At 39.5% G+C, this 16,204-nt stretch overlaps 1 protein-coding gene across 8 annotated transcripts in view; it reads right to left on the minus strand.

Moving 5' to 3' along the window:
* LOC309486437 (neurexin-1a-like) overlaps nt 1-16,204 on the minus strand; it is a 174,389-nt gene that overhangs the window by 136,850 nt on the left and 21,335 nt on the right. For all 8 annotated transcript variants that reach the window (XM_082153742.1, XM_082153745.1, XM_082153747.1 and 5 more), the window contains exon 3: nt 3,368-3,397. In XM_082153742.1, the coding sequence (XP_082009868.1) occupies nt 3,368-3,397 (30 nt within the window). The remainder of the gene's footprint in view (nt 1-3,367; nt 3,398-16,204) is intronic.

Genomic DNA, 16,204 nt, shown 5'->3' on the forward strand with positions numbered 1-16,204 from the left:
TGTGACTTTATATCCCGCAATTGCGACTTTATATCTCGCAATTGCGACTTTATTTCTCACAATTCTGACTTCATATCTCGCAATTCTGAGAAAAAAGTCAGAATTGTGAGATAAAAAGTCGCAATTATTATTATTTATTTATTATTCAGTGGCGGAAACAAGCTTCCATAGGCGGGTAACGTTAGTAGCTGATGAAAAATGTATGGAAGCTTGTTTCCGCCACAGAACAAAACATTTTAAAAGATAATTGCGACTTTTTATCTCACAATTGCGAGTTTACATCTCGCAATTCTGACTTTCTTTTCTCAGAATTGCGAGATATAAAGTCAGAATTGCGTGAAATAAAGTTGCAATTGCGTGTTATAAAGTCAGAATTGCGAGATATAAAGTCAGAATTGCGTGAAATAAAGTCGCAATTGCGTGTTATAAAGTCAGAATTGCGTGTTATAAAGTCAGAATTGCGAGATATAGTCAGAATTTTTTCTGGCAATTGCGACTTTATATCACGCAATTCTGACTTTATAACACATAATTGCGAGTTTATATCTCGCAATTCTGACATCTTTTCTCAGAATTGTGAGATATAAACTCACAATTGTGAGATATAAAGTCCAATTCTAAGGGGGAAAAAGACGGATTTTTTTTTTTTTTCAGAATAGTTTATATCTCACAATTCTGAATTTATAACACGCAATTGCGACTTTATATCATGCAATTCTGACTTTATATCTCCCAATTGCGTGTTATAAAGTCAGAATTGCGAGATATAAAGTCAGAATTGCGTGTTATAAAGTCAGAATTGCGAGATATAAAATCAGAATTGTGTGTTATAAAGTCAGAATTGCGAGATATAAAGTCAGAATTGCGTGATATAAAGTCGCAATTGCGAGAAAAAAAGTCAGAATTCTGACTTTATAAGACGCAATTCTGACTTTATAACACGCAATTGCGACTTTATTTCACGCAAATCTGACTTTATATCTCGCAATTCTGACTTTATAACACGCAATTCTGACTTTATATCTCGCAATTCTGAGAAATAAAGTCAGAATTGCGAGATGTAAACTCGCAATTGTGAGATAAAAAGTCGCAATTATCTTTTAAAATGTTTTATTCTGTGGCGGAAACAAGCTTCCATAAAAATGTGCTTGAAGAGCTCTTTTCCAAAACGCGATAAACGCCATTAAAAAAAACGAGATTGTCCCTATTCACTGCTCCATCAACGTTTCATGCCAAATCGCTATATTTCCTTGTTTAAAATGTAGGCCACTGCAAGATGCAGTTTCTTTCCAAACCGAGAAGCGCCGACCCTATTTTTAGCCTAAACGGATAAATCCTCTCGACTAATCAGAATTCGGTGAACGTTCTATCTTAACAGATCATTATAAGTCCTCAAAATGAGTCAAACTAATCATATATTCTCTCTCTCTCTCAATTTTAATTGTTTATTAATAAACAAGTGTTTTCTGTGTCGACTGCAAAGACGAAGTTGACTGACTCGCGATCTTCTTAGTAGTGAACACGCCGGAGAGAAATGCACATTTCATACGGATTAGGCTACATCGTTTTATTTTGTTTTGAATGGTTCTGTTTAAAAGTAGAGATTTCTGTAGATAATAGATATAGGCCTATTTCAGTTTTGTTTAGGTCTGTGAGGCGAGTAGGCTACCTTTTACGCTGAGTTTCGGTTCATGGATGATAGCTTAAGCTCCAGTTCACTCCGGCGCCACTGTGTCGTGATTATCTATTTTCTGCAATTTACTTTTTATTTATTAAGCAATTGGTTAATGAAACATATTTTAAAATCAAGATACAATTAATACAAAACGAATTTTTTTGAAAAAGGCTTTGTGCTTTCTGTTTGAGGTCTCTGTGTAAGTTTTAAAGTCTTTTAGTGCCGCATTCAGAGCACTCATTACCGTAATGGAGAACGGTCACGTAACATTGTTTTTTCCTCATAAATGCCAACACGGAAAATAAAAGACAAAATAATTTTTTTTTAAGAAAAAATCATCCATATTAATTTGTATATATTTTAAATGTTTAACAAAGAGGCAAAAAGTCATCACAATCAAGGGAGAAACATGAAGAAACTTAGCCTATATATGTGCCGTTCGCATAAGGGTCTTTCCCTGACATTAATGCTTGGATAAGACACGTCTCCTTCCATTAATAATAATAATTTGTAGGGCGGTGGCTGAGATATAAACCTACTAACGTCCTCCGTTGCCATGATTTTTGGAATGACTGATCGAGAGAGGAAAAAAATAAGTTTTAGTTGCTTAACATCGGTTAATGGAAACGCCGTCATTTTGCAATAGTTATTTATCGATATTTAGAAGAAAAAAAAAGTTTTGCTCAAATCTGTAATGGAAAGGCGCATACAGACGGTAGCTAGCCTATAGCTAATATGAAAACGCAAAGCAGCTTATTTTCATTTGAAGCACTGAGCTGAGGACAGCGACACAAGAGCCACACAGGTATGGCTACTTAGTCGCTGTCCTCAGTGCCGCAGAAAAGCGCTGAAACGGACATGAAGGGGAACCCATTTCTTTTGGCCCATCTAGTTTTCTGGAGGCCCACCTACAATCAAAATCCGCCGCAAGTGAGTCACGTGATTCGACTGATCACTCTAACGAAAAAAGTATTGCAATTTGTTTCACCAATATTATTAATTAAACAAATTCAAGTACACGGATATTTTGAAAAACAAATTTCCATGACTTTTCCAAAACTTTCTGAGTTTATTCATTTTCCAAAACTTTTCCAGGCCTGGAAATTGCCATTTTAAAATTCCATGACTTTTCCAGGTTTTTCATGACCGTACGAACCCTGTGGAGATTTTCTGTACAGCATCATGGGCAATGTAGTTTTTCATAATGAATTCCAATGTTAAACAATTATTTAAAAACTAAGTTGAAATAATGCAGACTTACAGCTTTAACACAAGCAAATACTATTGATTAACATCCTCGTAGCTCACAGTATGGCTGTCTTTAAAGGTTTATAACAAGTTATAGTTAAAAATCAATTTCCCTATGGAGAACATGAATGGCGTTTTACTGTTGCACTCTATAGTGTACAGCTATTTCTATGAATATCCAAACCTCAAAAGATATTTGCCCCTTACGGAAAAGAAACATGCCTGTTTCAGCTAATGATTGTTGGCATATTTTTGTTAATCTAAAATGAAACCCATGTTTGCTACTGGCACACAACAACAATCTGTCAACATTTTTATGACCAAATCATGAAGAACTCCCGTGACCACCCCTTCAATTAATTCATTAAGTAGCTGAAGGTACTGAGGGGAAAAGACAGGACAGGTCTAAGGTAGACAAATGTGGAAAAGAAACAGAGGCCCTACCTTGGTCGCCCATCATGAGGTGTGCCAGACCTTAAAGGAAAACAAGAGCACAGTCAGCAAAGCATTTGGCCAGGAGTAAACTGAGACTGAGTCATCATGATGCTTGAGGATGTGATTGAGACAATGCATGAATTAAACACGAGACACAGTTTTATACTAAGAAATAAGCCACTCGAGGATGAGTGTTATAGTGGGCAAGAATTTGGCGGAAAAATGTGGGCAAGAGTAATATGCGCACACAATACACTTTCTTTGTAATAATAATAGGAAGAATTACTTCTCACAAGTCATACATTTAATTAATCTAACTATGGGCTGTTTACGGCACCATAGCAACTCACACATTTATATAGAATATATAAAGGCTATGTCCACACCAGTGATGCGCGGGTTGATCCGAAATGAGCGGGTGCCTGCGGTCACCCGCGGTTACCCGCGTTACGAGTCATCCAAAAATATTTTTAATGATATTCGGGTCGCGGTCGGTCGGGTCGTTTGAAATAAAGATGCCAATTAAACCTTTGTAATTTATATAGTAGTATAGAGAGCATAAGCGGAGTGGAGCGGTGAGAATCTTCGCTCATCGCTCACGGAACTGTCCACCCCTCCGCTCCCCCGCTCAAAGCTACATCAGGCCGCTCCGCTCATTATCGCTCGATCAGCGCTCAACGCAGTTTGATCCTGTTGATCAAACTGCGTTGACTCAAATCGCCCCCCGCTCGCTCCAAAAAGGGGAAAAAAAATCTACATGTAGCCTATATCACTGTAGCTTAGACCACAGCCTTACCTCCTAAAGAACTAATGAGCAACAACAACATTTTTCAAATAGAAATGTTTTATTTCAAATGACAAATTAGGCCTATGTAAGAAGGAATATAGCCTACACAAAGTCCTGTAAAATTAAACGGATAAATGGGCCTAATAATATGAATAACAATTATATAAACAAAAATATAGCCTACATAAAAATTTTAAAAGTAAATTTACTATTAGGCCAGAATTTTGATAAGTTAACTTTTGTGCAACGCGCACGATTAAAATTTAAATGGGCTTATATCCATTGTACACACAAACTGCTGTAAAATAAAACGAATAAATGGGCCTAATAATATAAATAAAATTTATATAAACAAAAATTTAAAATAAATATACATAAACGTTTTAAAAGTAGGCCTAGGCTAAATTAACTATTAGGACAACATTCTTATAACTGAACTTGTGCGCAGCGCGCAGGATTAAAATTTAAATGGGCTTGTATCAATTGTTTGCATTTTACGCTGTATTTAATTTAGGCTACACTTTAAGTTACCGTATTCAATTTGCTAACCTTTTGCTTTCTTCCCAGCGTGTTCACATATCACACTGCATGTTTTCGAGAGATGTGTCTTTTTAGATTCCAAAATTAATCTTTAGGCCTACTGACTGAAACGATGTCGTTTTCTTCTACCACATAATAGTTAGTTTTACACCTGTATGACTTCTTATTTTCCTTTTTGAAGTAGCCTACTTTTTGAACTCCATTATTGAGCCGAGTTTTGACTGAAAATAGAATCCATCTTGCAGTCATCAACAGTAGACTGAGTCAGGCTTGACTGAGCATGCTTCAGAATCTTGGTGTGCGCGGAGCGAAATTGGAGCGGGAAATAGGGCGACGCTCCATCCTTTTAAAAATGCCGCTCTGCGTTCTGTCCAAGATCCGCCCGCTTGCTCCCGCTCCACTCCGCTCACATGCAATTTTCTATGAAATACATAGGCCTACACTTTATTGGCTGAATAACTGGCGCGAAGATGACGCACGAGCTCAGTCTGCAGGTAGAGATGGAGGCGGCAAGAGAAAAGGTGAAGACTGGGGAGTGGAAGCTCCGCAAATACACAAACAGAAAGAGCAAAGTTTCCGAAATAATGAAAGATAATGACCAAAGTGCTGGCTTTGTCATGTGTATTTCTTGCTATGCATTTACTAGCCTACTTTTAAAAAATGCGGGTCAGGAAGCGGGTCGGGTACAATATTGTCTTTCTTTTTTTTTGCGGTCCGAGTTGCGGGCGGGTTAGTTGAAAACGTCGGTCGGGTCCGGGTTGTTTATACATTGACCCGCGCATCACTGGTCCACACTAGTGCGTTTTCGATTTAACAGCGTTTTAAAAAGATCTCAGTGACAGCAAAAAAAGAACAACAAAGTCGGCAAAGCTTGCAGTTTCATCTCCATGTTATTCTTTACATGGTCGTCGAGGCTGGTTTGTTATTGTCATGTTCTGGTACTGTAATGGTCATGTGATAGGGGCTTGACGAATCAGGGAAGGATACACAGTGATCCAGAAGACCCAACCAGGGAGTGAATGTTGGCAGCCACACCTTCGTCTTCAAAAATCTACATTGAAATGCAACCCTGGAGTTTTTAAACTAAAACGGGGTCTGAAGTTTTTCCAAAAGTCTTCGTTTTCGAGAATTGAAAACTACTGAAAACTAAAGTACTGTGGACGCCAGGCGTAACCGTTTTATAAGTTATGTGTTTTAAAAATCTTTGGCTTTGGCTGCGACTCTGGAGGACTTGGAGTTAAGTTTTTCTTTGAGAAAAGAGCAAAGAACAGCACTTAAGTCATTCTTAAAAAAGGAAGATGTGTTCGTAGTTTAGCCGGCCAGATTCAAAAGTTGAATCTATCAACTAACGTTAGCTCCGCTGTTGGGAAAACGCTCTGGTTGGTTGGAGCGCTGTCCTATTGCGTGCAGAGGGAATTTGAAAGACAGCCGTTTATCCCGCCCCTCGGATTGAGCCATGTCTATGGTGAGTTGCCAGACCTAGCATCTTGATGTAGGTCTGGCTTACCAGGCTAGTGTGCTGGAGGAGTCAGATGATGATTCCAAACTGACAGCCAACCTGAAGCGTGTCATCCTGGAGCAGATGGAAGGCAGATATGGTGATGACACCATCCACAGAATGATGCGTAAAGCACCACTGCTTGACCCCAGGTACCGAGGGGACCATATGAAACCTCCCGAACTTCATTCCACAAAATCTGAAATGATGGAAGAGATTGTGATAGAGATTGCTCTGTCGCTGCCAAGTCCAACACCAGGTCCCTCACATGCTGGAGAAGAGGGAGAGGAACCAGATGCCGGCGCCGCCACCGTGCCTAAGAAAAAAAAGTGGTCTTTGGGCAGCCTTCTTGGAAAAAGAGCAGCCACAGCACTCACTGATGAGCAAAAGGTTGAGTCAGAAATGACCATGTACCTGCAGGAAATGGCCATTGATGGGAAAGAGGACCCACTGACTTGGTGGAAAACGAACGAAAAAAGGTTTCCGTTCATGGCAAGATTAGCATGGAAATATCTGTGCATATGTGCTACCAGTAATCCATCTGAGCGGGTCTTCAGCACAGCGGGTAGTGTAGTTACAATCCGCAGCCTATTAAAACCAGAGAAAGTGAATATGTTGGTATTTCTGGCCAGAAACATTGAAATTTAAACATGGTCTATGGTGAAAGATATTAGACTTCTTTGCGCACTTTTCAATTTTGATTTTGCATATTGTTTTTTAAACGTTCATTCATGTAGCATATGACCACTTTACAATATTTCAATAACATAATTTATTTTGTAGCCTATGCTTTACACGACAGAAAGTTAATTGTGCTGCTAATTATAAGTGAAATGGAAATCACGATTTTTGGTCTGAGTGTTGTTCCAGTTTTCTTGTTCTTGATTTGTTGTTCTTCTGTGTTTTAATAAATGTGTTATCAGAATCACCTTCATTCTTTCATTTGATTTGACATTATGGCCAAGGCAAATTGTCTTTAAAAGTATTAACCAGACAAAAGTTATTTGACGTTCGCTAAAGTCTGGGCTTATCTTAAACTGCCGCTTCAGTGCAGTAGCCACAGAAGAGGTATGTGACAATGAGCAAGATTTCCTGAGACACTACAATAGGCTACTATTAAATTCATTAATAAGGGCTGTTTTCTTGTACAAAATTAAATATTTTAAGTTAAATGTACAGTGTAAGACATGTAAAAAAGACAAGAGGCTTGTCAATGTCAAGATCAATATTTGTGTAGCCTGACACGGTATTTTCACAGACTAACATGTCACGTCTCTGGCATAGACTACAGTATTTAAAATAGCATGCATATGCATTAGTTATATTCTCAATTTAATTTACAGAGCAATCCCTTCCAAGTTTTTAGGTTAACTATAGAAGAGACTAAGATTAGTGTGTGTCTGGGTGGGGGGTGTGGCATCAGGATGTCGGTCAGACATCACAATGGAGGATGATATCGTCCATCGGCACAACCCCATAACTCAGTGCAAACTTTAATGTATCAACAACCAAAGAAAAACAAATTGCTACAGGCAGCAAATTCTACATGGATACATTTAGCAATATGACCCCATCTTTCCTTCCCAAGGTTCAGTTTAGACTGGCTTATATAGCCTAGGACAGGCTCATTACCAACTGCAGGGGGCATCAATACCAAAAACCTTTTTTGCCTAAACATATGACCATTTAACCATTTAACTTCCAAAAATAAATTACATAAACCAGGGCTTGAATTTCGGCGCGGGATGGCGGGTATTGCGCATACTTTTAATCATTCCCGCAGGTCTCCCACTTATAATGCGGGAAATTCCCGCAAACATTGATTCACTTTAGCATGTAGGTTGTATTAGTAAATTAATCCACACAGATTATAAAATCAAATTTTAAAACTGTCTGCGAGACGCAATTTCTCAAACAGCATGAGTGATTCAGCGGTGCTGCGTCTTCTATCTCTCGTCTCTCAAAATGGGTTGCACGAGACAATCATTAAGCGCGCTGCAGGCGGAGATAACACTCTCGCGTTTCGGGAGTCGGGATAGACGGAATTGTCACTTGCATAATCGGGCCAGCATTGCATCATGAGTAACTAAAGTTTACCATTTGCACGTCTTTTTAAGTCTTACCAGTTTAAGCATTCAAGCGATTTTAAACTATTCGGTAGGCTACTTGTCTGAGGGATGTTTTTTTCTTCTCTGCACACATGCGTAAAGTTGCCTCACAAACAGCTCGCGGGTAACAAAAGTTATTTTTCGTGGATTATATCGCTTTAACAATCAAAAACATGCGGAAATTATGTCAATTTTCGGTCTTGGCGAGTATCCTCTAAACACAGCCGGTTATGTCTTAAATAAGCATAAATCGCACGTGACCGTATAATGAAACAGGATCCGTGCACTAGCTCTTAAAGGGACAGCAGCCATATGTGTCTGTCATTAATTTGGTTGTCAAAACATAGCTTTCATTTTAAGGAATCAGGATTAATAGCCTATGTATTTAATTTAGTCAGGACTAAAAATACCCAGTGTTATTTTACATTTGATTACTTTATTCAGTCTCTGTATTTCTGAATACTAGTGTTAGACCTAAGCAAAAACGTTTCTCTTTATTTCTCTATTCTATTGTATTTATTTGTGCTACTTTTTTCAATTTAATTCAAAGATTGAAATCAAGCTTCCTTGTGTTGTGTAAATTCTTAAGAACAAAATTACCCCATTGTAAAAATGCAATGAGTGAGCATACATTTAGGCGAGATAAATGTAATAAAAAAAAAAATGTCTAAACTCCCCCCTCAAATTAAAAATTCCCCCCATAAGAATCACCTAAGGGGGGATTTCCCCCCCATTTTCCAAAACGAAATTCAGGCCCTGCATAAACTCATTCGGCAACTTAAACTAAACGTAAACACCATAAGACATTTCTCCATGCCTACATCACCAAGGGTTAAGTTCCCTTCCCTATTAATAGAAATGGTTTAACCCAACACAAGAAAAAGGGAAGCTGTGGTCCCACCCCCTCCTTTGAGGAGTCACAGGAACAGGAAATGGTGAGTAGACAGCATGTGGGGTCACTGTTTGCAATGTGAGGATAAATACAGATTTGAAATAATAAATAACAAAAATGCATAACTACAACTTGTCTTTGTGTGGTTAATGGGAAAAATATACCAAAGGGAAACTACCGTAGACATAACACGTTGTGAAGACCGCTGATATGTGTACCTATCTGCAATCAACTCAAACAGCATATCTTAAACTTATTATAAATGAATGTTATGGAATAATGAACCAAATTAAACAATTGTATCATAAACCTAACAGACTGCACCATAGTCAACAGAAACACAAAACCATAAATAACAAATGTAAAGAAACATAAGCCCATTAACAGTTTCTAAAGACTTCACATGCTGCCGTTATCGAGGTAGTTCAAGGTTCAAGGTAGTTTATTTGTCATTACAATAACAGGTTATGTAATGAAATGCTTAGATCCCACCCCCACCCAACGTTGCCATACAAATTATAAAATTAAAAAACCTATCTGGAATAAAAACATCCTATCACATCCACATGAATAAATAAATATACTAACAGTAAGATAAATATAATAACAATAGATAAAAAAAAATAAAAAAATAAAGTAGCCAACTATGTACAGTGTTAATAAGTGCCAGTGACCATACAAATAATTATGCTAAGTCCAGTTAGCTAAGTAGCAATTGTAAAGTGAAAAGACAGCATAAAAGACAGTCTATATTTGGTACAGAATGAAGTTAGTGCATTACGAGTTATATAGCCTAACAGCCAGGGGGAAGAAGCTGTCCCTGAACCTGTTGGTCTTGGTCTGGATGCTTCTGAGCCTCCTGCCCGATGGCAGCTTGCTGAACAATCGATGGCCCGGGTGACTAGGATCAGAAATTATCCTTTTTGTTCTCCTCCTGCACCTCTCGTTGTGAAGATCCTGCATGGATGGCAGGTCAGACCCCGTTATGCACTCTGCTGTTTTAATAACCCTCTGTAGTGCCTTACGACCGTGGGAGGTACAGCTGCCATGCCATGCGGTGACACATCCGGTCAGGATACTCTCAATAGTACATCTGTAAAAATTGGACAGTATTCTTGCGTCCATGCCGAATCTCCTCAACCGTCGGAGGAAAAAGAGCCGTTTTCTGGCCTCCTTAACCACCATATTAGAGTGGATGGACCAGGTCAGGTCATCGCTAATGTTAACCCCAAGGAACTTTATGTTATTGACTCTCTCAACTACAGACTCATTGATGAAAATGGGAGCATGTTCTCCTCACCGCTTCCTCCTGAAGTCCACAATTATCTCCTTTGTCTTACTGACGTTGAGTTGTAGATTGTTCTCCTGACACCAGAGAGACAGTGATCGTATCTCATCTCTGTAGGCCGTCTCGTCATCATCAGAGATCAGGCCTATAACAATTGTGTCATCTGCATACTTAACAATGGTGTTGGAGGAGTGTGTAGCTACACAGTCATGGGTAAAAAGAGAGTACAGGAGGGGACTCAGCACGCAGCCCTGGGGGGAGCCAGTGCTGAGGATAAGTGAGGTAGAGGTTATGTTGCCAATCCGCACCACCTGAGGTCTGCCCGTCAGAAAGTCTAAGATCCATCCGCACAGGGCGGTGTCAAGACCCAGTTCCCTGAGCTTCACCGCAAGCTTAAGAGGCACAATGGTATTGAATGCTGCGCTGTAATCTATAAACAGCATTCTCACATACGTGTTCTTTTTGTCTAGGTGAGAAAGAGCAGAGTGAAGTGACAGAGAGATGGCATCCTCTGTAGATCTATTAGGTCTATAGGCAAACTGGTACGGGTCCAGAGTCGCAGGCATATAATGTTGTGTGTAAGCTTTGATTAACTGCTCGAAGCACTTCACGATGGTCGACGTTAATGCTACAGGGCGGTAATCATTCAAGCAAAGTACCTTGGACTTTTTAGGAACAGGGACAATGGTAGATTTTTTAAAGCAGATGGGGACCACTGACTGGAGTAGCGAAAGATTGAATATATATGTAAATACATCAGCCAGTTGGTCAGCACATACTTTGAGAGCGCGGCCAGGAATATTGTCCGGTCCAGCAGCTTTACGGATGTTAATCATTTTAAGTTGTTTACATACATCTGCCCTGTTCCCATTCAGTGACCGTGCCATCAATGTTGATTTCAAACCGTGAGAAAAAGGTGTTAAGTTCCTCTGGGAGAGAGGTTGACACCTCCACCGCACTATCTGTGTTCCCTTTGTAGTCCGTAATGGCTCTCAGACCACTCCACATGTTTCTGGTGTTGGAGCCCTGATAAAGATATTCTATTTTTGTTCTGTATTGTTTTTTTGCACTCTTAATGGCCTTCCTTAAATTGCGTTGCGATTCCCTGTACTTATCCATATTGCCTGAATTAAATGCTGTAGTCCGTGCCTTTAGCATAGTACGTATTTCCCTATTGACCCATGGTTTTTGATTGGGAAATGATCTTGAGGTTGTACGTGGTACAATATCCTCAATGCATTTGCCAATAAAACTGGTCACAGTCTCTGTGTATTCGTCAATGTTTCACCTAGATGATTCCCGGAACATATTCCACATCCAGCGCTGAGTGGACCTCGTCATAGGCTGTTAAGCTTCTGTCTGTATGCTGGTAGTAGCAGTATCGACACGTGATCTGATTTGCCGAAAGCGGGACGGGGGAGGGCCTTGTATCCATGCGGAAAAGGGGAATAAACATTGTCCAGTATATTACCACCTCGCGTCGGAAAGTTAACATGCCTTTTGAACTTCGGTAGTACTTTCTTCGGATTCACACCGTTGAAGTCACCCGCAATAATAAAGGCAGCATCCGGATGTAAACATTCAAGCCTATCAATAACACGAAAAAGTTCGTCAAGCGCAGACCTGGCATCAGCTTGCGGGGGAATGTACACAGCTGTCAAGATCACTGATGAAAACTTGCGGGGTAAATAGTAAGGACGACATTTGATCGTAATATGCTCCAGATTAGGAGAGCATCCTTTAGAAATACAGTCCACATCCGAACACCAGAGGTTGTTTACCATAAAGCAAACACCACCCCCCCTGCTCTTACCGGACTCTGCTGTTCGATCCTGCCGATGGACAGATAGCCCGCCTGGAGTAATAGCCGCATCTGGAATTGAGGGTTCCAGCCAGGTCTCAATGAAAACCAGGACGTTACAGTTCTTGGTGTCCCTCTGGAAAGTTAACCTGGACCTTCTCGTCCAGCTTGTTGTCTAATGACTGGACGTTGCCAGGAGAATGCTCGGGAGGGGAGCACGATTTTTCCGCAGCCGCTGTCGAATCAGGACTCCTCCACGCTTCCCCCGCTTCCTTCGTTTGCGTCGTATTCCAGGTGATTGTACAGGTAAGCACATCAATGGATATTCCGAGGAGTTTGCCGAACTAAACGTTCTAGACGATAATGTAAGTTCCAGAGCAGTTTTAATGTCCAGTAGTTGCTGTCTATCATAGGTTAATAAAACACTGTCAGATGTAAACAATAAACAATTATTAAAACAATAAAACGGCAAAGTTGGTTTGGAGCGTGAGAAACGGCAGCCATCCTCAACGGCGCCATCTTCCTAATGCAATGACGGGTGCTAAGTGATGGCGTCATCTTAGCACCCGTCATCACACTGGCGCTAAATATCACTAACAAAAGTGGAAGTTGTTGCAGTTGGAGAAGCCACTGTATATAATAATTTTGTATATAAATTGCTCGCGCCTCAGAGCATGCAGACAAAACGCCATAAAGGTATCTTGCTTTCGGAGACGGATGCGTGCTGTTCTGGGGGGTTATTATACTGAACCATTATACTGACGACAGACTTTGCTCAGGCATTTCAGAACAACCAAAATAGTATTTCAGGCCTTGTCCACACTAATACGTTTTCGTTTTACGTTTGGCCTTCCGTCCACACTGAGACGCCGTTTTTGTCCAGTGAAAACTGAGCTTTTTGAAAACACTTTTTCCCAAGTGGAGCTCGACCCTCCCTCCTCCTCATCCCTCCCCCTCCCTTCCGTGCTTCCTGAAACAGAAACGGAAACTTTTCTGATGTAAATTCGGGACTTTGCGCGTTCCTTATCCTTTTCTCTCTTCTTTGCTATTTGTTCATCGGAACGTCGTTTGTCGGCCATATCAAAATTCAAGAGAATATAATTCTAACGTTAGTCGTTGTCTAGGACATCTCTCCTCTAGCTTACTTCCCTCTTCATGCTTCTCTCTCCTCCACTTCCCACACCCCCCTTCATGTGCACGCACACTGGCCCCCCACCCCCAAATCATTCTTGTCGGTTATTGGCTGGAACACTGTTTGTTATGTTTCGTGGTCCAGGCTGGGCCAGTTTTTTTTTGTTGCTGTTTGTGGAGCCTGGGCTGTCTATAGAGACCGCGTTTCTTTACAGTGTGTTCAGGGGACAGGCAGCTAGCGGATGGTGAGGAGATGTTTGCTGGATGTGACAAAAAATGTTTCAGCCTAAAAAACGCATGACATCCCTTAGAGCACCTTTAATGTTTATCTGGATTAATGTAGAAATAGCCTCAGATTCTGTGCAATGAGATTACTCCACTGTTTAGTCCAGTTATGCCGTCCCATCGACATTGAGGAACTATTCGGTAAATATGTTTCCATCGTAGTTTATGAGCATGTTTTCTTATCGGAGAAAAAGTTTATCCAACTCAATTGAGTGAATGCGTTTTTTTATGCACATTTTTAGACTTTTATGAACATTTTTAGACTTTTATGGACATTTCCATCCAGTTTTTTTATGCGATATCCCAAAATGCACACAAAAATAGGTGGATGGAAACATAGCTATTGACTATAAGGATCAGGCCAAACATTTCTCCATGAACCGCATTGAAGTTCAGTTATTTGCTCAATTGAGACTTCTAAATTGGAATTCATGGCAACGCACATCCATCCATCCATCCATCCATCCATCCTATCCTCTGTAGGATCCTCCGCAGGGATGCTGGAGTTAATTCTTCCAAATTTTGCTAAAGAACTTCATTGTTTGGTGGAAGAATAATGATTTGTTATCAATAAATTATTACATTGTTTTTGAAATTGAAAATGTACTCTGCTATGATGCAGAAATAGCTGTGCCAGTACAGTTGCCCTGAACTAAATTCATTTAAATGAATAACATCATATTAAATAACATTTCCGCAGCATAGAGAAAAAGATAAAAAAATATGAATCATTGATGCATAAAATTAATCAGAAAGATAGATGTTGAGTAAAAGTTGTCCATAATGTGATGTTTGATATCTAGAATTACAGCACAGATCAGTGCATCAGAGTAATTATTTTAGCAAATCAAAGTGATTTGTGTGTGAGAGAGATGGAGACAGAGGCCCAAATCCTGTAATCCTTCCGTCTGATCAAAGTAATGAAAAAAGCTTTTTAAATCATTTAATGGAAAGTTCGAATTTCAAATAATAAGCAGCATTCTGAGCTTTATATTAGATACAGCAGTGAGATAAACAGACATGCGGTTCAATTCATCAGCTCACTGATTTATGGTGAAAGATGTAGCTATTGATCAAACTTTATAATGTGTTAAGTAAAATAACACCTCAGATTTTCACAACATGAAAAGCAAACATAATCCCAGTATTATTTCATATGAGCTTGAACCAAATGCTTTGAAGAAAAGATACTGTTAAATATAATGCCGTGTTGTGACGTGATAAGGCAACAAGCAAAAAAAAGGTTATTTTCCATGTAAATCTGACATGAAACAGGACATTTTGTCGATTGCTTGGTTTGCTTCTGCAATGCTATAAGGGTAAGCACATCAAAACTGTTTTATTATCACATTTGTGTTTCATGTCAGGGTTCCAGACTGCGACCAAAATGGTTGCATATGCGACTATTTTTTGAGAATGTGCGAGTTAAAATTGTATGTGGTCGCATTTGTGCGAGTGCATGGTCATGTAAGCTTACTACTCAGTTAAATTCACGCATGAATTTTCCTGCATTGAACTTGTTTTAGCGCCCGCCAAAGTGAATTTTTGTCCCGCCAAAGTCTTATTTGATCGGTGAGTAATGTAGATGAACTGCTGCGCTTGTGACAGGACATGTTTATAACTGAAAGAACGAGCAGAGAGAGAGAGAGAGCCGGACGCGCGCGCGCGCACTCTCTCTGTCTTCGGAGCCAGGCGAAAGTGTAAACAAGACTTCACCGTCTCCAAACTAAGCACTGTCTTGCTCTCTCTCCCTCTCACATACTAATCAAAATAAATCGACACGGTGGTAAAAGGTCGGAAGACCAAAGTTTCATGTGGAGCATTCGGAGATTTTTTTTTTTCCAGAATTACCGCTGGGTGTGAATTGTGCTAAATAAGTTTCCTTATCTTCTCTGAAAAGCGTTCCGGACAATCAGCTGACTTAAAACAACACTTTAATTAAACGAAATAAAACTATACAGTGATGAAATGTTTTCTATGTTGACAACTTGACACAAATCTTGGATGTCCATGTCCTAACTGCTGGGATAATCACACAACGCGCACGACACGTCCAATTCGCGAACTAATGACTCCTTTGAACCGATTCATTTTAATGAATGGTTAAAACAACTGATCTTTCCAACAGTGAACTCAGGAGACGTCTGAATCGGTGTATAACTAATCAGTAACACTTTACAATAAGGTTCTATACATAAATTACATAAAAAATACAGTTTTAAGCTTTAAAATAAATAAAACCACTTGTTTTTTGAAAAGCATATGACTACATTTTTCCACACAGTGCTATCAAGAATCGATAAGAGAATCTTTAAAGAATCAGATCGATAAGCAGAATCGTCAGTGGCATTGATATTGATAAAATCTTATCAATTCCCATCCCTATGTGAAGACAGTAAAATTATAATCAAACATTAAAGAACATAGGCTACATGTTTTTTTAATAGTTTTTTTTTTAGAGTTAAAAGATTAAAACATTTTTCTAACTAACGCTAACATGAGGTCTTGTGTCACTG

This window comes from Leuciscus leuciscus (assembly GCF_965113295.1).
Source record: "Leuciscus leuciscus genome assembly, chromosome: 22".
Lineage (NCBI taxonomy): Eukaryota > Metazoa > Chordata > Actinopteri > Cypriniformes > Leuciscidae > Leuciscus > Leuciscus leuciscus.